This window comes from Lipophrys pholis (assembly GCF_963383615.2).
Source record: "Lipophrys pholis genome assembly, chromosome: 1".
In the NCBI taxonomy this organism is placed as follows: domain Eukaryota; kingdom Metazoa; phylum Chordata; class Actinopteri; order Blenniiformes; family Blenniidae; genus Lipophrys; species Lipophrys pholis.
Window position 1 is genome coordinate 24,416,253 of NC_137635.1, and position 23,187 is coordinate 24,439,439.

General features: G+C 44.9%; 1 protein-coding gene across 1 annotated transcript in view; it reads left to right on the forward strand.

Annotated features, from left to right (window-relative positions):
* Positions 1 to 51: 51 nt before the first annotated feature.
* Positions 52 to 23,187, forward strand: part of wdr47a (WD repeat domain 47a) — a 35,494-nt gene continuing 12,358 nt past the window's right edge. Inside the window, exons 1-9 of the mRNA XM_080486798.1 lie at positions 52 to 180; positions 4,437 to 4,606; positions 4,794 to 4,877; positions 4,966 to 5,050; positions 16,776 to 16,907; positions 17,033 to 17,209; positions 17,288 to 17,799; positions 20,040 to 20,157; positions 22,522 to 22,703. Coding sequence (XP_080342924.1) covers positions 4,449 to 4,606; positions 4,794 to 4,877; positions 4,966 to 5,050; positions 16,776 to 16,907; positions 17,033 to 17,209; positions 17,288 to 17,799; positions 20,040 to 20,157; positions 22,522 to 22,703 — 1,448 coding nt within the window. The 5' untranslated portion in view covers positions 52 to 180; positions 4,437 to 4,448. The remainder of the gene's footprint in view (positions 181 to 4,436; positions 4,607 to 4,793; positions 4,878 to 4,965; positions 5,051 to 16,775; positions 16,908 to 17,032; positions 17,210 to 17,287; positions 17,800 to 20,039; positions 20,158 to 22,521; positions 22,704 to 23,187) is intronic.

The window sequence follows — 23,187 nt, forward strand, 5'->3', positions numbered from 1 at the left end:
GGGTGGAGGCGTTGCCCCTGCAGACCGCAGCAGCACACAAACATCCAGCGAGGAGGGACATCCAGGCAGCGGGACAAGCGGCGCTCACAACACTGAGCAGCAGTGTCGTGACAGTCGGTGTGAAGCTACCGGAGACAGCCGGGGACCGCGGTTCCTCCAGCCCATGTGTTCGAGGACCAGGTGAGACTGCGGGGCGGACTGGACCCGCTGGCCGGGCGGAGGAGGCGCTCACCCCGCCCTGTGACTCGGAGGCTGGCGGCTCTCCTCCCCGGCCCTGCTAGCTCCTTTTCCGCTTAAAGGATCCGCTGTAGTGTGAGCTCCGGCTAGTGGGAGGGTTCTGATGGTTTCTGCAGGTTTCTGGAGGGTTCTGGAATCCAGAGCCTCCTCGGAGCCCCGCACGGAGCGGAGCGAGCCAGCAGTTTAAGCCGCTTATCAAGCTCCGTTATTAGGTAGCTTGTTAGCTTAGCACGGCGCAGGGCTGCTCTTCTCGTGGTCCTGGCACAACATTTCCAGTTTTATTAATTAGTTCATCTCAAACAACAGTCACAGTTTCATTAGTTCATCTCACAACAACGGTTTTATAGTTTATCTCGGAACAAAGAGGGAGATGAGCGGCGAACAGGTGAGATTACAGGCTGTCACCTCTCATCTGATCTCTGTAAACATGAGGAGGATTATAATCTCATCCACATGTTTCCTCTCAGATTATTGCCGTTTTACTACAGTTGGAGTCAAACCAGATTAAACTGATCTCACTTGGACTCTTATATTAAATTGATCCGGTCGTGCCAGAGTCCCTCGGGCCCCCAGTCCTCCTCAGGACACTTTGACTTTGTGCTGGTTATCTTTCTGAATTAATTGTGTTTTACTTTGTGATTCTGCCTCCGGTTGTTCTTTATTTTCTTTTATGTATATTGTTGTCATTTTATTTGTTTCTTGTCCTTTCAAGTCTTGGTTAGAATGAGAACAAACTATATAAAAACCATAGGTACATTCCTTTAATGAATTCTTTAAACCTGTTATTTGTGCATTTGCTTTGTATTTGATGCCTTTTTTGATGCTTTGTAGAACTAGTGTTTTGTGATGAAGTTGTGTGTTGCTGTGTGGTCACAGTACAGCTTATTGTAGCTCTGATGAGGTTTTGTGTCACTGTGCAGCTGTTTGGCATTTATGCTGACTTTAATGATTTTATTTCAGCCTTTTTGGTGTTTCCATTTCATGTGAGTTTGTAGTTTTATCTCTGAAGTAGTTTTTGTGTATTTGTGATGATTCTACGTTTTGACACCATTGTTTGGCTTTTTCACTTGTTTCACTCGTCTTTTGTTCCTTTAGTTGCGATTTGGTGTCTTTTTAGGTTGTTTTATGTCTTTGCGATCATTTCTTTGTTGTCTCCTTCAACAGTCTGTGATCAATGACCGCTCCCTATTGCAATATCAATGACAAAATGTATGACCTGGCTCTATTTTACCGCTTTTATTTTGGCATGGATCTTATTTTAAACTACAGAGACGTAATTATCTTTGCAAACTGGGAATTTGGCTGGTTCCCAGATCCCACTTCACAAGCCACACACTTTAACTTTAAATAGTAAATGGACTTCACTTATATAGCGCTTTTCAACTAGGGCTGAACGATTTTGGAAAATAATCGAATTGCGATTTTTTTTCCTCAATATTGCGATTTAATATGGGATTATTTTTTCAAGGTTCTCTTCTCATGTATTTTTCAACAAACAAGCAATAAATCAATGTATTATAATAAACAATATCAGATTTATTTTACATAAATTGTTCTTTCTTATAGGCGAGGCTTATGTTAAGATAAAGTCAAATGAAGCATGTATTAATATGAAAGACAGTAAGTTTACAACTGTGATTGAAGTAGAAGATAAATAAACTAAATACTGTGACTTGCAGTATTGTAAGCGTTCTCCACAACAAGCCAACCTCTTGTCCATTGTGCTTCTCAAAGCCCTAAACCAGGCTGGGTCACTATACTAATGCTGCGCTGGACATTAAGGGTTTAGAGCGGTTTGCTCATCTATACTGCAGTAGGGAAGCACCGAGCCACGTTGTTTCACTTCTGATCTGATCCTGATACTTTAATTTGTATATCTGCTGATACTATTCTGATAGCAGAGCTCTGTTTGCTTTAATATTATTATTATTGTTGATTTTATATGAGGCTGTAATAAACTCCTCTCTACAGTAAAGTATGAAATGTACTAATGTATACATGTATTCTCTCTAAAGACAACTTGAGGTTAGTATCAGGACAGAAAAGGAAGCAGTACAAAGTATTTTTGTTCCATGTGGACAATGTGGGGGTCTGCGTGACGTCATCATCTCATAATAAACTAATTCTATCTTTAAAAGCTCAGAATGACTTTATTAATCCCTGGGGAAACTCTTGAGCAAGGCAGCAGCAACACAATGTTTCCAGCTCTAACGCAGCTCCAACCATTGGGACTATTTCCAGGGAGTTTAGTGTGGAGTAGGACGCAGCTTCACGGAGGTGTGAATCGCCTGCTGACAGCCTGGAGGAGCTGCTGGTCATTGTTTTGATGTCAGAGCTGTTCTCCTCCGAGAGCTGGAGTTTGAAAACGCTGAGGTCTGGCTGCAGAGCGCCGCCCTGCTGGACTACGGCTTTGCTAACATCCACGTTGCTGTGTTGCTTTGCTAACATCCATGTTGCTGTGTTGCTTTGCTAACATCCACATTGCTGTGTTGATTTGCCAACATCCACGTTGTTGCTTTGCTAACATCCACGTTGCTGCGTAGCTTTGCCAACATCCACGTTGTTGCTTTGCTAACATCCACGTTGCTGTGTTGCTTTGCTAACATCCACGTTGCTGCGTAGCTTTGCCAACATCCACGTTGTTGCTTTGCTAACATCCACGTTGCTGCGTTGCTTTGCTAACATGCACATTGCTGCATTGCTTTGTTGCTTTGCTAACATCCACGTTGCTGTGTTGCTTTGTTGCTTTGCTAACATCCACGTTGCTGTGTTGCTTTGCTAACATCCACGTTGCTGCGTTGCTTTGTTGCTTTGCTAACATCCACGTTGCTGTGTTGCTTTGCTAACATGCACGTTGCTGCGTTGCTTTGCTAACATGCACGTTGCTGTGTTGCTTTGTTGCTTTGCTAACATCCACATTGCTGTGTTGCTTTGCTAACATCCACGTTGCTGCGTTGCATTGTTGCTTTGCTAACATCCACATTGCTGCGTTGCATTGTTGCTTTGCTAACATCCACATTGCTGCGTTGCTTGGCTAACATCCACGTTGCTGCGTTGATTTGCTACCATCCACGTTGCTTTGTTAACATCCACGTTGCTGCGTTGCTTTGTTGCTTTGCTGCTTTGCTAACATCCACGTTGCTGCATTGCTTTGCTAACATTCAAGTTGCTGCGTTGCTTTGTTGCTTTGCTAACATCCACGTTGCTGCGTAGCTTTGCTAACATCCACGTTGCTGTGTTGCTTTGCTAACATCCAAGTTGCTGCATAGCTTTGCTAACATCCATGTTGCTGTGTTGCTATGCTAACATCCACATTGCTGCGTTGCTTTGCTAACATCCAAGTTGCTGCATAGCTTTGCTAACATCCACGTTGCTGTGTTGCTTTGCTAACATCCACGTTGCTGTGTTGCTTTGTGGTGTTTTGAGCCTAAAATCCATCCAAACAGCAACATGTTGCCATGAAAAGTTGGCTAGCACAGTGCTACTTCCCTAGCCTGCTCGCTGGCTGCAAACTGTGGAATGGATTTCCTGACTCATTCCTCCTGGTCTCATTGAGACCCACCTCCCTTCAGGAAATCCAGTCCACAGTTTGCAGCCAGCGAGCAGAGCAACAGCAGGGAAACACTGTGGATCATTTCAGTACCATGAAGCAGACCAGGATCATGGATCAGGAATCTCTGCAGGTTGGAGCGGAAATTTCCAATCCGTGAATTACGATGGTATCAGAACCCGATCCCGGATCGGATCGGCTCTATCCCTAAAAACCACGAGCCCGTTGGTGCAAGGTGGGCTGATGACACGCGCAGGACGCACAAGTCATCAAGTGACCAGATCACGTGAGCGGTCAAATCGCAGCCCTTGTGATTAGAAAATCACGTTTTATCATATCGCGATATTCTCGCAAATGCAATTAATCGTTCAGTCCTATTTTGAACTGTGCGAGCAGGCCCAAAGCACCTAACATTGGTATTTTAACAAAACCATTAAGCTTTAACCAAACTACTACCATGTTGAGTGACCTCGGAGCCACAGTTTGACCACAATTTCCTATTTACCAGTTCCCCATGGATGTGATTGGTATGATTTGGTTTGCCTGTGGTTTGAATATATGATTTGTTGATGGAGTCTTGATCTTGCCTCGGTGATATGTTAACTTTTTGTCTTTTTGTGTTAAACTTGATTGATGTTGTTGTCGACAGTCCATCGTCATCATGACTGCAGAAGAAACCATCAATGTGAAGGAGGTGGAGATCATCAAGGTGATCCTGGACTTTCTCAACTCCAGGAAGTTGCACATAAGCATGCTGGCTCTGGAAAAAGAGAGCGGCGTAATCAATGGACTCTATTCTGACGACATGCTGTTCCTGAGGTAAGGTACACTGATCCCACTGTGTGTCTACACTCCTACACCACAGGGAGTGTGTGCCACTTTAAAAATCAGCCAAAAGAAGCATTTTTTAGGAAAGACCTTTCCAAATAGATTTTGAATATTTGAATAGTTACTCTTGAACAGTGAGTCTCAACATTTAAATGTGTTGCTGTCCTTCTTGTTGCAGACAGCTGGTCCTCGATGGGCAGTGGGACGAGGTTCTGCAGTTTATTCAGCCTTTAGAGTGCATGGACAAGTTTGACAGAAAAAGGTGTGTTTTTATTGTCATGGGGTTTTTGCACATTGATCAGTCAAAGGAATGTTTGCAGCTTCTTTACAGCTGATTTTTATGTCTTCAGGTTTCGTTACATCGTCCTCAAACAGAAGTTTCTGGAAGCGTTGTGTGTAAATAATGCCATGTCTGCAGAGGACGAGCCCCAGCAGGTGAGAGGAAACAGTATCTTCTATGATTTCTGTTACTGCTTTTCATCTCAGGAAAAACTCTAAAAGTAAAAAATAATAAGCTACATAGATAGATAGATACTTTATGAATCCGGAGGGAAATAAATTCTCTTCATACCTGAAAGTGATCTAAATGGTGCTTTGCGTTTGTAAGTGTTTAGCTGTAGTTCCTGGCGTGACTGTTGGCCGCATTGCAGTAAAGAAGGACTTATCTGGATTAAGCACTTTATGCGTCCTTTTGACGCCGTGGGATTGATTGTTGTTGTGGACACATCACTTCAAGAAATACATGTTCACAGGTGACGTTGCCCCACAAACACGAGCTGCTCTTTTTCTCGCTGACTCAGAGATTCATGCACACTTATAGTAGCTCCCACAGTAGAGCAGTTAATGCTCCCTCAGTAGAGCAGGTTAATGCTCCTTTAGTAGAGCAGGTTAATGCTCCCACAGTAGAGCACGTTAATGCTCCCACAGTAGAGCACGTTAATGCTCCTTCAGTAGAGCAGGTTAATGCTCCCTCAGTAGAGCAGAGCAGGTTAATGCTCCCACAGTAGAGCACGTTAATGCTCCCACAGTAGAGCAGGTTAATGCTCCCTCAGTAGAGCAGAGCAGGTTAATGCTCCCACAGTAGAGTAGGGCAGGTTAATGCTCCTACAGTAGAGCAGGTTAATGCTCCCACAGTAGAGTAGAGCAGGTTAATGCTCCCTCAGTAGAGCAGGTTAATGCTCCCACAGTAGAGTAGGGCAGGTTAATGCTCCCACAGTAGAGTAGGTCAGGTTAACGCTCCCACAGTACAGTAGGTTAATGCTCCCACAGTAGAGCATGTTAATGCTCCCACAGTAGAGCAGGTTAATGCTCCCACAGTAGAGTAGGGCAGGTTAATACTCCCACAGTAGAGCAGGTTAATGCTCCCACAGTAGAGCAGGTTAATGCTCCCACAGTAGAGCAGATTAATGCTCCCACAGTAGAGTAGGGCAGGTTAATGCTCCCACAGTAGAGTAGAGTAGATGTGGATTCCAGCTTTGGCAGGATCTTCCTCTCACCCGCGTCCTCGATGGTCTGCAGCAGGTCTCCAGGACAGAACCTGCCCTCCTAACCAGTCTAGTCTGATCCTGTCCCCAACTGTAGCAGAGAAATGCCAGCTGACCACTGCTTATTAAAGGGTTCCCCAATTGGTTTTCCCCAAGGGCCAAATTATGTCAAGCATGCCAGGCCGAGGGCCAGAACATCCAGGTTTTTTTCCTACTATGTCAGTAAAAGTTGTTTTAATTGTATATGTTTTGGCTGATCTTACTATTATTATTATTACTATTATTATTTTTATTATTATTATTATGAGTGGTTGTAGTAATAATTTAAGCCTGGGATTTTCAAAGCTCGTGTTGAGGATCACATAAAAAAGCCGTCTTGAAAAAAGTAAGTGCAAAACCAACTATTTAATTAGTCACACACACAATGAGAGACAGAGACAGAAGTACAGCCATATATTTTCACTTTGTTACTTTTTAAATTTCATAATAACACCATTGCTGCTGTTTTAGTGCTGTATTTGTTTCTGTTCTCATATTTCATCCATTTATTCTTTTTAACTGTTGTCTGTTGCATTTGAAGGATAAAAAACGCTTTATAAATTAAGTTTATTAGTACTATTGTTGTATTTTTTCTTATACACACAGTCAGATTGCCTAATAAACAAAAATGAAGGTATTCACTCACCAGTCACTGAGAAAAGTGACAGCGATGGGATGAGTCAATCCCTCTGATGTCGGGCCTGTATCCTGTCGTCTCAAACCAGAGGCAGTGGCCAAGATGAGCATCAGAAAGTCTGTTTCTATCCTGGGTCTTGATGGAGTTCATTGTCGAAAATGATGACTCGCAGTTGTATGTGGAGGGGAACATTGTGAGGAGCATTGCAATCGCTCTTGTGTTTTTCAATCAAGCTTGGAGACCAACGATGATCCAAAAGTCACTCACTCCAACGTCCTTGTGCTTTGAGCACATCAGATGTTCATATCTCCAGGACCTCCATCTGGAGAGCTGCTATGGAAGGTGCCAGCCTTTTGGCCTCTGCAGTCCACTGGCCATCAGCTGAATCAGATTGGCGGTCTCAGGAAGAGGAGGATATTGCTTGAAAGCTTAGGAAACTGTTGAAATTGTTCTTTGAAGTTTTGTGCCAAGCTTGCCACAAAATCTTTCAGAACTGGATCTTTCTGCGTTTTGTTCTTCTCACAATGCTCCCGTAGATGAGGAAAGTGCAACTTTCTCCCGAGTATGTCTTGCTCCAGAAGGTTAATCTTTAACTGGAAAGCTTCCACTGCCTCATACAACTCTGCAGCAGCCTCTAAGCCGGTCTTCTCGAAGAACTCTGACAACTCGTTAAAAACGATTTCCCCGGTGGTGCGCCCGAAGAGAGGAAGCAAAGAGAGCAGCCCGTCTCAAAACATCTTCCCATCAAAAAATCTTGCAAACACGGACAGTTGTTCCATATCAGTTTGGCCACAGAACGTGTCGATGGCCAGTGATATGGATTCTGCTTTCTTTAAATCAGTGATGAGAGTTGAAGAACACTCCTCTGCTAAAACCTCCACTCTTCTTGTCGCCTCATTTTCCGACAGCGGCACCTGCTTTAACAACTCCACTACTGTTTTCTTGTTTTTCTCGTTGTGATTTAAAACACCAACCATATCAGTAGCACACTACTTAACCAATTCCATATCAGCAAATGGTTTTTTAGCTTGGCAAAGTTCCAAGATACAAGTAATGATGGCGCTGTTGCGCTCTCTTGGGCGGATGTTGAATGACATATCGTAGACACAAAGTGCTTGTACAATGTCATCATATTTAAAAATTTTCTTTTGCGGCTGTCGGATTTTGGAGGGAAGTTGGCATAAAGCTGGTGGCCTGCAGAGTGTTGAAGTGACGCTTGAGATTATGCACTTTGCTCACGGCTATGGTCAGCGTGCATATCAAGTACGTTGGTTTGGCATTCTTATGGTCCGGCAATATAAAACAAAACTGTTCAGTCGAGTCAGATTTGAACTGACGGTTTTCCAGGCCGACTTTGCGCTTTTTCATGCTGCATGCCATGTCTGTTTTTGTTTATTTTTGAGACTTACTGACTTTCTGGTTGATGACAGGTGGTTTCGCAGGTCGTAAAATGGAAATCCGTGGACGTCCGAGTAAAGCACCTATTGACGTAATTACGTCAGGCACGCTTCGCGTCCGGCTTCGTTTGTGTCTATTGTGTGGGATGAGGTCAAAACAGAATAGAGCAGCGCTTTTTTTCTTCTTCACAAATTGCACTTTGTTTTATTAATAGGTCGGTGCGGGCCAGACATTTGGCTCCAGCCCGCGGGCCGCCTTTTGGGGACCACTGCCATAGAAGATAGCTGATGCTACCACAGTGTCTTAAAATGTCTTTAACAGAGTCCTGCAGACTCCGAAGGCCCAAAGCCTCCTCAGCAGGTACAGCTCTCTGGCCCTTCTTGTCCAGGGCGTCTGTGTTGGTGGTCCAGGTGAGTTTACTGTTGAGGTGAACACCCAGGTATTTGTAGGAGTCCACTGTCTCTATGTCAAAACCCTGGATGTTGAAAGGATTGCGTGTCGGTGCATTCCTGCAGAAATGTTATCACCATCTCCTTCATCTTACTGGTGTTTATCAGGAGATGGTTCTGTCCACACCAGTCCACCAAGTTGGTGAGGACCTCCTTATACTCCAGATTGTTCCCCCGACACACAGCCAACAATGGCCGTATCATCGGCTGGATGGAGTTGAGCACGCTGGAGAAGTCAAGATGACCCTCACAGCGCATCCTGAGATCTCCAGGTGAGACAGGGACCGGTGCAGCAGGTAGATGACAGCATCTTCTACACCAGTCCCTGCTCTGTAGGTGAACTGCAGGGGGTCCATCGTCGAGTTCACCAGGGGTCTGAGATGTTTCAGGAGGATCGTCCTCAAAGTCTTCATCAGGCGAAAGGAGGAGTCCATTTACATGACACCGGTAGGCTTACATATGTATATATATTGTATAAATATTACCAGTTGATATTGAATGAACCAAACGACAAATGTTATGGAAGAAACATACATATATAAAAGCACATAACTGAACGGATATAAACTGGTCCCACAATTTATCTCATGTCACAATGTATTATTTAGTAGTCCAGAATGCATTAGAATGCACCATTTTAGGACTATTTTGCGCAATCGCGTTCATGTCTCCTGAAACATACACATGTATGCCTCAGCACTGTGGCATTTATGTGTTTGGAATGATTCTAGGACAACTCGTCCACAGACAGCACCCTCAGATGACAACTCGTCCACGGATGAGATTTCAAAATTTTTGGGAGAAAATAAATCCTGTACAATGTACTTTTACATATTATTTGTAATTGATATTTTATATATGTTTCATATATCTAGTATATGTCCATATAGGAACGAACATTGACCGGTAACTCCAGAGCCTCGTCTTTTGGCTTCGCTCCTTCTTCACCACAACTGACCGATACAGCGACTGCATAACTGCAGACGCTGCGCCGATCCGCCTGTCGATCTCACGCTCCATCTTCCCTCCACTCGTGAACAAGACCCCGAGACACTTGAACTCCTCCACATGGGACAAGGGCTCTCCACCGACCTGAAGGGGGCAAGCCACCTTTTTCCGGTCGACAACCATGGCCTCGGATTTAGAGGTGCTGGTCCTCATCCCAGTTGCTTCACACTCGGCTGCAAACCGCAGTAGTGCACGCTGAAGGTCCAGGTTTGATGAAGCCACCAGAACCACATCGTCTGCAAAGAGCAGAGACGAAATCCTCTGGTCCCCAAACCAGACCTCCCCCCAAAGGGCCCTGGACTCCATACTCCCAGACCACCCCCCACAGGACGTCCCAAGGGACACGGTCGAACGCCTTCTCCAGGTCCACAAATCACAGGTGGACTGGTTGAGCAAACTCCCATGAACCCTCGAGCACCCGGTGGAGAGTATAGAGCTGGTCCAGTGTTCCGCGACCAGGATGAAAACCGCATTGTTCCTCTTGGATCTGAGGTTCGACTAACGGCCGGATCCTCCTCTCCAGTACCCTGGAGTAGACTTTCCCGGGGAGGCTGAGGAGTGTGATCCCCCTGTAGTTGGAACACACCCTCTGATCCCCATTTTTAAAAAGGTCTACCACTCCGGAGGCACTGTCCCCGACCGCCACGCAATGTTGCAGAGAAGTGTCAGCCACGACAGTCCCTGTACATCCAGAGACTTAAGGAACTCAGGGCGAATCTCATCCACTCCCGGTGCCTTGCCACCGAGGAGCTTAGCAACTACCTCGATGAGTTCAGCTTGGGTAATGGACGAGTCTACCTGAGAACCCAGCCTCTGCTTCCTCAGCGGAAGACGTGATGGTGGGATTGAGGAGGTCCTCGAAGTATTACTTCCACCGCCTGACGAGACCTCCAGTTGAGATCAGCAGCCCCCCTCCTCCACTGTAAACGGTGTTGGTAAAAAACTGCTTCCCCCTCCTGAGACGCCGGGCGGTTTGACAGACTTTCCTCGGGGCCGACCAGTAGTCCTATTCCATGGCCTCCCCGAACTCCTCCCAGACCCGAGTTTTTGCCTCCACCACGGCCCGGGCTGCGGCACACTTGGCCTGCCGGTACCTGTCAGCTGCTTCGGGAGTCCATGGGCTAACAATGCCCGATGGGACTCCTTCTTCAGCTTGACGGCATCCCTTACTTCCGGTTTCCACCACCGGGTTCTGGGGTTGCCGCCACGACAGACACCAGAGACCCTGCGACCACAGCTCCGAGCAGCTTCGTCAATGGAGGTGGAAAACATAGTCCACTCGGAATCAATGTCTCCAACCTCCCCCCGGGCTTCGTGAGAAGCTCTCCCGGAGGTGGGAGTTGAAGGCAGGCGCAGCCCTCTGTCTGAACGGCCAGGCGTTCCTAACAGACCCTCATGACACGTTTAGGCCTGCCGAGTCTGTCCAGCCTCCTCCCCGTCCAGCGCATCCGACTCACCACCAGGTGGTGATCACTTGACAGCTCAGTTGAGATCAGATGACACAACCACAAAGTCTATCAACGACCTCCAGCCTAGGGTGTCCTGGTACCACGTGCACTTATGGACACCCCTGTGCTCGAACATGGTGTTCGTTATGGCAAAACTGTGACTAGCACAGAAGTCCAATAATAGAACACCGCTCGAGTTCAGATCGGGGAGGCCATTCCTCCCAGCTACTAAGTCTCACTGTTGTTGCCCACGTGGGCGTTGAAGATCCCCAGTAGAACAATGGAGTCCCCAGTTGGAGCACTATCAAGCACCCCTCCCAGGGACTCCAAGAAGGTCGGGTACTCCGTGCTGATGTTCGGTCCGTAGGCCGAGACAACAGTCAGAGACCTGTCCCTACCCGAAGGCATAGGGACGCGACCCTCTCGTTCACCGGGGTGAACTCCAACACATGGCGGCTGACCTGTGGGGCAATAAGCAAGCCCACGCCAGCCCGCCGCCTCTCATCGCGGGCAACTCCAGAAAAGTGGAGTGTCCAGCCCCTGTCAAGGAGCTGGGTTCCAGAGTCCAAGCTGTGGGTGGAGGTGAGCCCGACTATATCTAGACTGTAACTCTCAAAGAAGACCATTCTTTGCTAGAAAAAAAACCCCATATGATACCATACTAAATATATATGGACATATACTAGATATATAAAATATCAATTAGAAATAATATGTAAAAGTACATTGTACAGAATTTATTTTCTCCCAGAAATTCTGAAACCTCATCCGTGAGGGTGCTGTCTGTGGAAAAGTTGTCCTCTGAGGGTGCTGTCCGTGGACAGGGTTGTCCAGGGTCGCAGTTTTGTGGACGAGTTGTCCTGCAATCGTATTTACTCGCCAGGTTTCATGTCTTTGGGACTTTCCTCTTAGGAGGATTGTCTTTCACACATTTCATGTTGCCGATCCGATTACCAACGTAATTCACAGAGCAGAAATTTCATATCCAACCTGCGGAGGTTTCTGATCCACGAAGCCTCGTCTGTGCTTTACTGTTGCTGAAATGACTCCTCAAGTGTTTCCCTGCTGCTGCTCTGCATATTGCCGTTGTGGGAAAAGTCAAACCATTTCCATGTGATTCTTTTCGAAACCAAGTCTTTGTTTCACCTTCAGCCACACCTACTCAGTACACAATAGGGTTGTTCGGTAAACCGGTACTGTATTGGCATCGCGGTACTGACGCCTTTAAAACAATACTATACTGGGCCCGGCTGGTACTGGTATTTTTATTTTTTTTTACGTCGCCGCGGAGCATCACTGTTGTAATTTGCACCGAGGAGAGTCGTCAGTCTCTCTGTGGGGGAAGCGTCGGCGGGCTGCTCCGCTTTCTGACTTGTTTTGAATGTTTTAGACAATCGAAAGAGCGGAAAAAAGTGCTCCGATTTATTTTATTTTATTTTATTTTATTTTTTTGGGGGGGGGGAACTCTGACCGCGCCGACCCGAGATCCGCAACTGAATAAGCGCTTCATACTTGACATACACAACTTCAAAATAAAAGTCAAAACAACGAATTTTCAAAACAGTCTTCTCCCAACCGAGCTTGTACTTTGAAAAGAATACCGGATGCGCATGAGTAAATGACATGGCGTTTGCGTCCATGTGAGAGTGAGCATGCGTAACTGACTCAAACGACCCGTGGAAACTCTGTAAAAAGAAATAGAGGGCATCACTAACGGAGCAGCAAAGAACAAGAGTCTGGAGAGAGAGAGGAATAAAAGAGAGAGAGCGATAAAGAGAGAGAGCGATAGAGAGAGAGAGAGAGAAACAATGGCTGCTGCTCCATCCACAAGGCCACAACTTGTAGAAAAAACAGGTGGTAGAAGTGCTATATGAAGTATTTTGGCTTCAAAACAAAAGAGCACGGTGTCTCCATCAACACTGAAGCTCCACTGTGTAAACAGTGTTTGAGAACACGTCTGGTCAAGAGTGGAAACACTACTAACCTGCTACACTACTAACCTACTAACCTGCTAAACACCTGAAGGACAAATACCCAGACCTGCAGAAGGAGTTCAAAAGAACCACTGCTAATAACTTAGATACCCATGAAAAAGTAGCTCTGGAAAAAAATGTAAGCTGTTATAAAAATTTGTATTATAAATACAATATAATAAATAATATAAAAGAATATAGCATGAAAATATTTTATTTTAGCCCTTTAATGTTATAAAGATTCCTGCATAGTAACATACTATTGAAAGACATTGGTCCTACTGAAGACAGGCTGGATCTAATGACATTTTTTGTGTTCTCTTTTTATTTGGAAAAGTATCGAACTACATGGCGGTATCGGTATCGATACCAAAATGTTGGTATGTTGACAACACTACTACACAACCAAAACAGACATGCTCGTAATTCGCTATGTTTGGTTGGTCAGGAGCACGTAAAACTTCTGATGCGTCTGTGTGTCAGCATAGAACCGCAACATATAGAACGTGTTATACAGACAATTCTACGATCTTGCTGCTTTGTCAGATTGTCAACACGTTCTACTCCTTCACCATCTAATATTGGCATATCACACATCCCTACTCAGACCCTAATTAACCTGACTACTTCCACTTCTGTAACTACAGATCGTGAAAAGTAGTCCCAGGAAATGAGATGGAAAAATTGTTGGTGAAAAAGAACCAAAGAAAACCCTCTTAAAAATTGAGCAATGCAGACAAAGCTGGTGTGATGAGCCCACTCATCTTGGGGAAAAAAATTATGGTGTGAACAGTAATAATCAGTACTGCACGGAGATTTGTCTTTTCTCAGCTTTGGGCTGTGGACCCCCACATAGTAAAACCTGACCGTAAAGCGCATATGCCCACTGTCAAGAATGTCCAAAACCCTTAACCTTCAAAATTAGAAAAGCATCAGGTAGTTTTAAATACGCAAAGTTTTAAGGCCGATTCCTCCTCCATAAGAACAAGAAGAAAGTTCAGTACCCCAGAGTCCTGCTGAACAAAATGACGTAATTTCCTTCGTCCGGCTCCCTCTGGCCAAACAAATTAGTTTCAGCCGTTCCAACCGCCCTGGCCGAACTGTGTAGGAGCTGCTCTGCTGAAACTTCTGCTCTGCCGTGTGCTGCTCATGCATGTTCCAGCTCCCTGATGACTATCATATTTTAATCATAGTTAGCTTGTAACCTCGCTACTGTATGTGCGCCGCAGCTCGTTAACATGTCGGAGTGCAGGCTTACATGATGCACCTGAACGCATCACGAAAAACTGTCAGCTCCTGGAGTTCAAATTAGACCAACATGGCGCTCTGACAAAAACTTTCTTTTATTATTGAAACGGTTCAGAGAAATTTATTTCTGAAAGCTCTGGAGGACAGAAATAAACTGTGTAGTTGAAAAGTTAAAACGCCGCATCACAGACGTGTGGCTGCTGTGAGGGAGCGTGGCATGCTGTGAGGGGGCGTGGCATGCTGTGAGGGGGCGTGGCCTGCGAGTTCGACAGCTGACGTCGATGCCGAATTTTCTTGTTCTTATGGCTTCAAAAAGGGAGTATGCAGGGGCCTGTATTCGTACTACGTTCATGTCTTTCCACTCTTCAAATGATTACCTGGATTTGCTCTGCTTCTTTGGACCTCTGTGCTCCATGTTTTTAGTGTGCATGCTCACTGGCTGGGCGGATTTGTGTATAATGATGCAGGATACAATTTAAGGACCACGATGCAGGACCTCCCTGTTTTACAATCATCACAAGAGCACAATGCCTTTAGTCCTTAATGTTAAAGACCAGGTTTCTCTGAAATAATCTCAACAGGCTCATCCCTAAGAGTCAAGGGACTATTTCTTTTTTTTTTTTTATTTATAGTTTATATATTTTCAGAACAAAATGAAATGATGAATATTCAATAAATATTTGTCACTTCCTTTCACTTCATCTGGGAAATCTCCTAGGTATAGCACAAGGCAGGAATTTTGTATTTTCAGCTTCAAAATCTCCAGTATTTTCCCCATACATGGTTCTAAAACTACTGGATTCCAGAGCAGCTCCAGCAAACGTGGTAATGATGTGCTTCATTTTCATCACAGTTCCTCCAGCACGTCTGCGGTATTCCTCGCTGCATTGTTTTAAGCTTTTGTGTAATAAAAAACCGTGTCATGTTTTTTCAGCTGAATTCACGCCAGGTATTGAAGTTTGTGGTAGAGGGTTGTATTTTACCTATATTGGTCCATAGCTCAGCTGAGATTGTAGCTTTCATTTCTTTTTCCCATCTTTCTTTGATGTAGTCTGTTGTGTGTTTTCTAGAACCATTAATACTTTGATATAGTTTAGACACAGTATTCTTTGCCCCCTCTCCGTATGCCTGTACAAAATGTCGCTCTAGTTGATTTGCATTTGTGTCTGGTTCACGGTTTGTCTGTGTGAAAATACTCTGGTACTTGGAAGTACCTGAACATGTCTGGCTTCTGGAGGTCATATCTGCTCTTCAGAGTTTCATAACTCAGCAGCTTATTATGCTTCATTATTTTTCAATAAGCAGTCACACCCGTCAGACCAAAGTTCAAATCTTTGATCCAGCAAATGCTGTGTCCAGTGTTCTCCATTTTAGTTTAGCTTGTTCCTCTAATTTTAGCTGTTTAATGATAGGGAGCCAATTCTGTATGGCGATGGCTATAATTGAGTCAAACTGATTAATTTTAGACTTGGCCAGTTTTACATTTCCCAACAAGGTTTGCATGTTTCTTGGTTATTGAGCTCCATGTCTTTCCATTGGGCTTCTATTTTGTCATCACATCAGGAGACAAGCAGTTTAAGCTGTGCAGCGTGATAATAATAATCTCTAAGCTTCGGTACGGACATACCGCCCGTCTTTACTTTGTTGGAGAGTTCAATATTTAATTCTTGGTTTTCTTCCGTTCCAAATGAACCGGGATATTTGCTTGTCCCATTGGTTGAATTGTTTAGGAGGAATTTTTATTGGTAAAGACATGAAGAGATTAACAACCTTGGTAGAACATTGAGCTTCATAGTTTCAATCCTGTTACTCATGTCCAAGGGGAGGAGAGACCAATGTCCCAAATCGTCTTTTATTTTGGTCTTAATAGGGTAGCCATTTCTTTCATACGTGTCTTCAAATTTCTGTGTCAGTCAGAGTCTCAAATGCCTAATTGCTCTAAGATTCCAATTAAGAGAGAGGCTTCGTGTGACCTGAGAGGTCGGGGTAAAGCTGAAACATAAAACCTGGGTCTTCTGAATGTTTATCCGCAATATCGACCGAAGTATTCCAGAAGATCAAGGGCGAGTAGTAGGCAGACATTTGGATTTCTTAGATATATTAATATGTCACCTTTGTATGACGAATTTTTGTGTTCCACACCCTTTATATTGGCACCTTCTATATATTGATTTTGCCTAATTGTCTGTGCGATATACATATATTCAATATAAATTGCAAAGCGGCTGGGGGAGAGGAACTTTACTCCACTTTCCTAAGTTATTTGCTCTGTCAGACATCCGTTCACTCTAACCTGGGCAGTAAGCAAATGGTAATATGCTCTAAATATACTAATGGACTCTTTTGAAAAAACTAATTTTTCCATTACTTTAAATAAAAACTGCCAATTTGCACGAACAAATGCTTTTTTGGCATCCAAACTTGCTAATAACACACTGTCCTGTTCCCTCTCATCAAGGAACTGTTTGTGTTTCAGCTGGAGTTCACAATGCAGGAAGCGGTGAAGTGTCTTCATGCCCTGGAGGAGTTCTGCTCCTCTAAAGACGACTACAGCAAACTGTGTCTGCTCCTCACACTGCCTCGCCTGACAAACCACGCCGAGTTCAAGGCAAGAGAATCAGAAAACTGTTGGATGAATTATGATCCCCAAGTTAACATGGTGATTTCCCAGCTTCAGCTCAATGTTTTGACCTTGGCGTGTTGCTGGTTGGTGTTTCTGTTGGTGTCCCTCAGGACTGGAACCCGAGCACCGCCCGGGTGCAGTGTTTCGAGGAGGCCTGCACCATGGTGGCAGAGTTTATCCCTGCAGACAGGAAGCTGAGTGAGGCTGGATTCAAGGCCAGCGGGGATCGACTCTTCCAGCTGCTGCTCAAAGGCGTCCTGTACGAGTGCTGCGTGGAGTTCTGCCAGGTGGGATCAACTGAAGCTCGACACTTTGACCTGCTGGTGTGAGAGGGTTTAATGGTATATTCCCTTGGTTGTGCGCAGAGCAAAGCGACAGGTGAGGAGATCACAGAGGGTGAGGTCCTCCTGGGGGTGGACATGCTGTGCGGGAACGGCTGCGACGACCTGGACCTGTCGCTGCTCTCCTGGATGCAGAACCTCAGCCACAGCGTATTCTCCTGCGCGTTCGAACAGAAGCAGCTCAACATCCACGTGGACCGCTTGGTGAAGCCTGCCAAGGCCGGCTACTCCGACCTGCTCACTCCGCTCATCAGCAAGCTGTCGCCCTACCCCTCCTCCCCACTGCGACGCCCCCAGTCCGCAGACACCTACATGTCACGCTCCTTGAACCCGGCGCTGGACGGGCTGTCGTACGGGCTGTCTGGCCAGGAGACGAGGGCGAGCGGTGGGGAGGCGGCCCCAGGGAAAGGGGTCTCACCCATGTCCCACTCGTTTGCCAACTTCCATTACCCCGGCCAGGGCGGTCAGAACCTGAGCAGGAGTCTCATGATGGAGAGCTCCGACTGCCACAGCATCTTCGAGGAATCTCCTGAAACGTAAGAGCTGAGATGAGAAGGAGGAGGGGAAGGTTCACACTCACTGTTTCAGCTAAAGAGAGAAATCTGCACTCTGGTTTAGTTTGTTTTGACGCTGAGTTTTATGATCAATGTCTGATGAAGTTCTTTCTGATTAGGAGACCGGATTAACCCATTTACATTAAAACATTATGGATAGTCCCCTGGAAGTGTTGAAGGAGAAGTTCAGGCTTCCCCACAGGAACACACGCCGACTCACGGGGGGATATCGCAATCGCCGCGTTCATGTAAACATACACATTTCAGAAAATCAAACTCATATTTGATATAGGCTCATGATACATAGAGTGAAATATTTAAGCCTTTATTTCTTGAAATGTTGATGATTATGGCTTACAGATAGTGAAAACTCAAAAAAAGTGTCGAAGAACAGAAGACCAAAAGTACATCTTAAAGTTAGGTAGGGCTAATCCTCAGTATGTTCTGTCACACTAAAGGGTTTTCAATTTGAAACGTGGTCTTCGCTCGTTCCATATGAATTTAGATGTGAGTGAATGCAATTTCTCCTTAATGCTCTGTGGGTTGCAAGGTGGACCATGGAAGAATGAAAATGTATGCGGGGAAGTAGGTCCATTTTTACAATCGATATTTAGGCTTGCAAGGCTGCTTAAAGCTGAATAAAACAAAAATGGAAGGTAAATGTGCTATTGAGGACCTGCATATCCAACATAAAGAAGAATATTGTCAGCATATAATGATATTCTAGAGAAAATCAATTGTACTTGCAGCACAAAGTATAGGCAAGAGGTGGCACACATTGTCAGATGCTAATGAAGTTATAAATCCAGTTTGATCATTAGGCATTAATTTAGTTTTATATGGCGCGTTTATATATGAGACACCTTAGCACAGAGTTTGACATTCGTATTTAAAGGAATAGGGGTCTATAATTACTGCATTGAGTCAGGTCTTTGTTAGGCTTGGAAAGTTTTGTGGTTACAGCAACGTTGGCACTTGAGCTAAATGCACCTTTATCATTCACTTTTTTAATCATGTCCAAGAGTGGCAGACCAGCTATTTCCCAAAAAGCCAGGGATACCTCTGGTGGAATACCGCCCTGGCCTAGTGATTTCTCTCTCTTCATACTGACAAGAGCTTTTCTCAACTCTTCAATGGAAGTTGGAGTGTGTAGTCTGTCTAATACGTGCTCAGATAGAGAATCCAAATCATGGAGAGAAAAAAAGTGTCTGGGTCTAGCATTACTTCACACTAACTTAGGGTAGTATAGGATGTTTTGAATGCCAAATTAATTTCACCCAGTTCAGTTAAAGTGTGGAAGAGTGTTTTTATATTAGAAATGTGAGAATATTTCTCATTTTGTCTCAGTCCTAAAGCCAATAAGTGACTTGGTGTAGGATCTGTTAATACAATGTTTTCTCCCGGTTCTATGCATCAGGAACTCTGCTCTTTACCTCAAAGGACTTCAGCTCAAGTTCAAATTGCAGTTATTTTGGCTAATAAATATTCTTAAATCTGTTTCTGTGGCCTGCCACTTGGCCTCAGGTTGTGTCAAAGTATCCTCCAGTTCATTTATTTTTAAGGTGAGAAGAAAAAGATATGATGAATCTTTTATTGAACCCTTAATGGCATCCAATAAGATTCTGGGGTCAGGCACGGATCCTGCATTGAGTTCTATAAAGGCTGGTAACACTTTATTAAAGAATTCACAGAAAGCTTTGTTTTGAGAAAAGAGGGATTGAAAAGCCAACGTGATGCCCCAAGATAAGTAAGCTGTGCTGAGACGATGCTGTGGTCTGATAAAGAGCAAGGTTTAATCCCCACCTTGTGTATTTTAGAGAAAGACGGGTGGAGCTAAAGAATGTATTCTGTGATGTGGATATACTCTAACCTGGCTTCTACAATAGTGCAACATAGTGGGGGTTAGAGAATTCTGCTGGTTGTTTAGCATCTATGAACAAATTTAACCACTTGTAAAATGTGTAAAGGAGAAAACGGTGGCGATATGTTCTCATGGTAATTACCAAAAACGGAAAGACTACTGTGTATTTACAGTCGCTGTGTTCAAGCTTTGGCCAGAAAAATCCTCAGTTGTTTACTTCAGTGCAGCAGGTCCTCTTCAACCGATGCGAACACGAGTGAACAGCCTCACTTGTTTGTGGTAAAGCCAGAATGAGTGGACGGTGGTGTGTGTTCTCGTCCTGTGGTGGTTCTGATGGAGCTGTGATGCGTCTCCTCTGCAGGTCGAGGACGGACACTCCTGTGGAGAAGATGCTGAGCTCGGCTGGAGCTCAGAACATGCGGCCGGCTTCTGCACCGGGAGAAGATGCTCCGTCAGCCGGTTCCACCAACAGGAACGAGGTGAACATCCTCAACCATCACTTTTTAACTCGTTACACTGGTCAGACGTCTCATTGACTCAACTTGCCGAGTATTGTTTCCTTCATCAGAGGGTTCGATTTCTGAGTTCTGAATGAGCACTTGAAGGATGATCGTCCTCTTACTCCTCCTCCTCTGCTCCTCTTTGTCCCCCTCTTCCTACTCCTGCTCCTCCCCATTTACTCCTTCAACTCCTTCTCTTCTTCCTCCCCTTTCGCTTCCTCTTCTCCTTCTTCCTGCTCCTCCTCCTCCTCCTCCTCCTCCTGCTCCTTCTCCTCTTCATCCTTCTCCTACTCAGCTCAGTTTAATTCCTCTGTGCCAACACATTGTGGTCGACACAGATTCAAACTGTTCTAGAATTTGCACAAAACAATTAATAAAATAGCTTTCACCTCAAATTGTTATTTTTGAATTTGTAACCAGAAGAACTTAATACTTGAAATATTTATGCACTTTCCATTGCATTATTCATTCCCTCCATACTGGATGGTGGTAAACTACGTATGTAGCCACAGCTGCTCTGGGGCAGACTGACGGAGGAGAGGCTGCTAATCTGGACCATCGACCCTCTGACTCTCTCACTACATTCACCCTCTGACCACCACCAACCACTCACTCTCTCACTACATTCACTCTCTGACCACCACCAACCACTCACTCTCGCACTACATTCACCCTCTGACCACCACCAACCACTCACTCTCTCACTACATTCACCCTCTGACCACCACCAACCACTCACTCTCGCACTACATTCACCCTCTGACCACCACCAACCACTCACTCTCTCACTACATTCACCCTCTGACCACCACCAACCACTCACTCTCGCACTACATTCACCCTCTGACCACCACCAACCACTCACTCTCTCACTACATTCACCCTCTGACCACCACCAACCACTCACTCTCGCACTACATTCACCCTCTGACCACCACCAACCACTCACTCTCTCACTACATTCACCCTATGACCACCACCAACCACTCACTCTCTCACTACATTCACACAGGTAGTTTGGGGTTCATTGTCTTGCCCAAGGACACTTAGGCATGTAGGCAAGCAGAGATGGGAATCAAACCTGCAACATTCCGATTGGGAGACGACCGCTCTACCAACCGAGCCATGCTGCCCCAAAAATAAAATCTTTCCATTACTGTAAACATTGTTGACCTTATTGTTATCACATGATAGAAATCAGATGAAAAGAATGTTGAATAAGAACGTTGCAGTTCTTGGAGTAAAAGTGATCAGTTTTTGTGCATCATAATCATTGATTGAGGATCCATACCATGCAGCTCTCTCTCTCTACACTATATATGTATTTTAACCATTTTATAACGTTATTGAGACATTAATTATTTTACTACATTAAACAATTATTACTTAATTGGAAATAAAATGTTTCCAACACAATACTTTTCAGATGTAAAATCTTCCTCCCTCAGTGAGAATTTATTTGTGGTCTTATTTTAAGTGTGATGAGACCTTTTAATAAAGATGCACTGTAAAAATGTGACCTAGTCATATCTGAACACATAGAGACACTTAGAGTCAGGCTCACCCAGTAATCCTTGTTTTCATACACAGACACGAACTGTCTCAGGTGGTTGGGATGTGTGGCTCAAAGCTCCAGAATGAGTTCTCTCTGCCCTCCTGTTGCCTGTAAACGGCATTAACAGAGTCTGTATGTCACCTTTTTATATTGCGCCCCATGTGCTTCTTGCGGTGAATATGGAGCTTCCCCGTCACCATGGAGACGGGTAAAGAGGTCACAGACAGAAGAAACTGAAGCTGTCCTCACTCCTCCTCATCCCTTTTCTCCATGCAGGCACAGTGCTCACTGGGGTCTGTTACATGAGATTAATAGGAAGCAGAGGAGGGAGGTGACCGGTCCTCAACTCCTTCCTCCACTCGTACCTAAACTTCACATCTACAACAAAGCAGTCTGGAGCTTTTCCTGTCCTGATGATCCTGTATATAAACATGTTTGCTATTGGCTTCAAGTATTTCCAGGTTTTAATCTCACGATTAACTACTGTCACTCATCAGAGAATGTGATGATCAAGGTGATTCAAGAATGGTCACCAGGATCAGACACACCACAGAGCAGAGAGACGTCTCTACTCATCTAACTAATCTTGGACTGAGACGGTAAAACTAGTGAATTCAAGGAAACTGCACTTTTAGAACATGCAAACTCCAGACGAAAAGGACCTGGAGTGTAGACGTTCTCTCTGGGAGATGCAGCCTTGATATTGTGTTCTCTCTGCATCAACTGTTGTCTATCTGTCTCCCCCGCCCCCCCCCCTCCCCCTCCCTCCCTCCCTGTTGGATGTGCAGCTTCATGACTCCACGGAGAAGTACGAGGAGTTTTACCGCCAGCGGCTGCGTGTGCAGCAGCACCTGGAGCAGAAGCAGCAGCAGCGGCAGATGTACCAGCAGATGCTGCTGGAGGGGGGCGTCCAGCAGGAGCCCCCGCCCAACGACATGCAGCACAGCCTCACCGAAAAGTTCCTCAACAGGTACACACATGCAGGAGGTGTTATGTAATATGTCAGGATGTTTTTACTAACGTGGACTGTAAATTCAAATCACAATGGTAGAAATGTGTGTTATCTATTGTTACTCGAACAAAGATGCTCTGAGGATTAATCTGTTGGCCATAAATATGATATACAATATATGGCTTTATAGATCGCATTGAATTACTCTTGCTCCTCGTTAACATTACCAAACACAATCTACGAGGTGACAGCAGAAACCTGGGACTCGAACCTGCAACCCATCAGTCCCGAATCTGCCTCTCTAACCTCTAGGCCATCACTGCCTCTCATCAAATAACGTGGCACATTGCGTCACAACCACAAATGTAAAAAAACCAAAACAAAACACTGAAAAGAATTTAAAACATGAATCATCCTTCCACTTCACATTGTGTTGGTCTATCGCATAAAATCCAATTAATTATATTTATTTGTGGTTGTGTTGTGACAAAATATAGAAAAG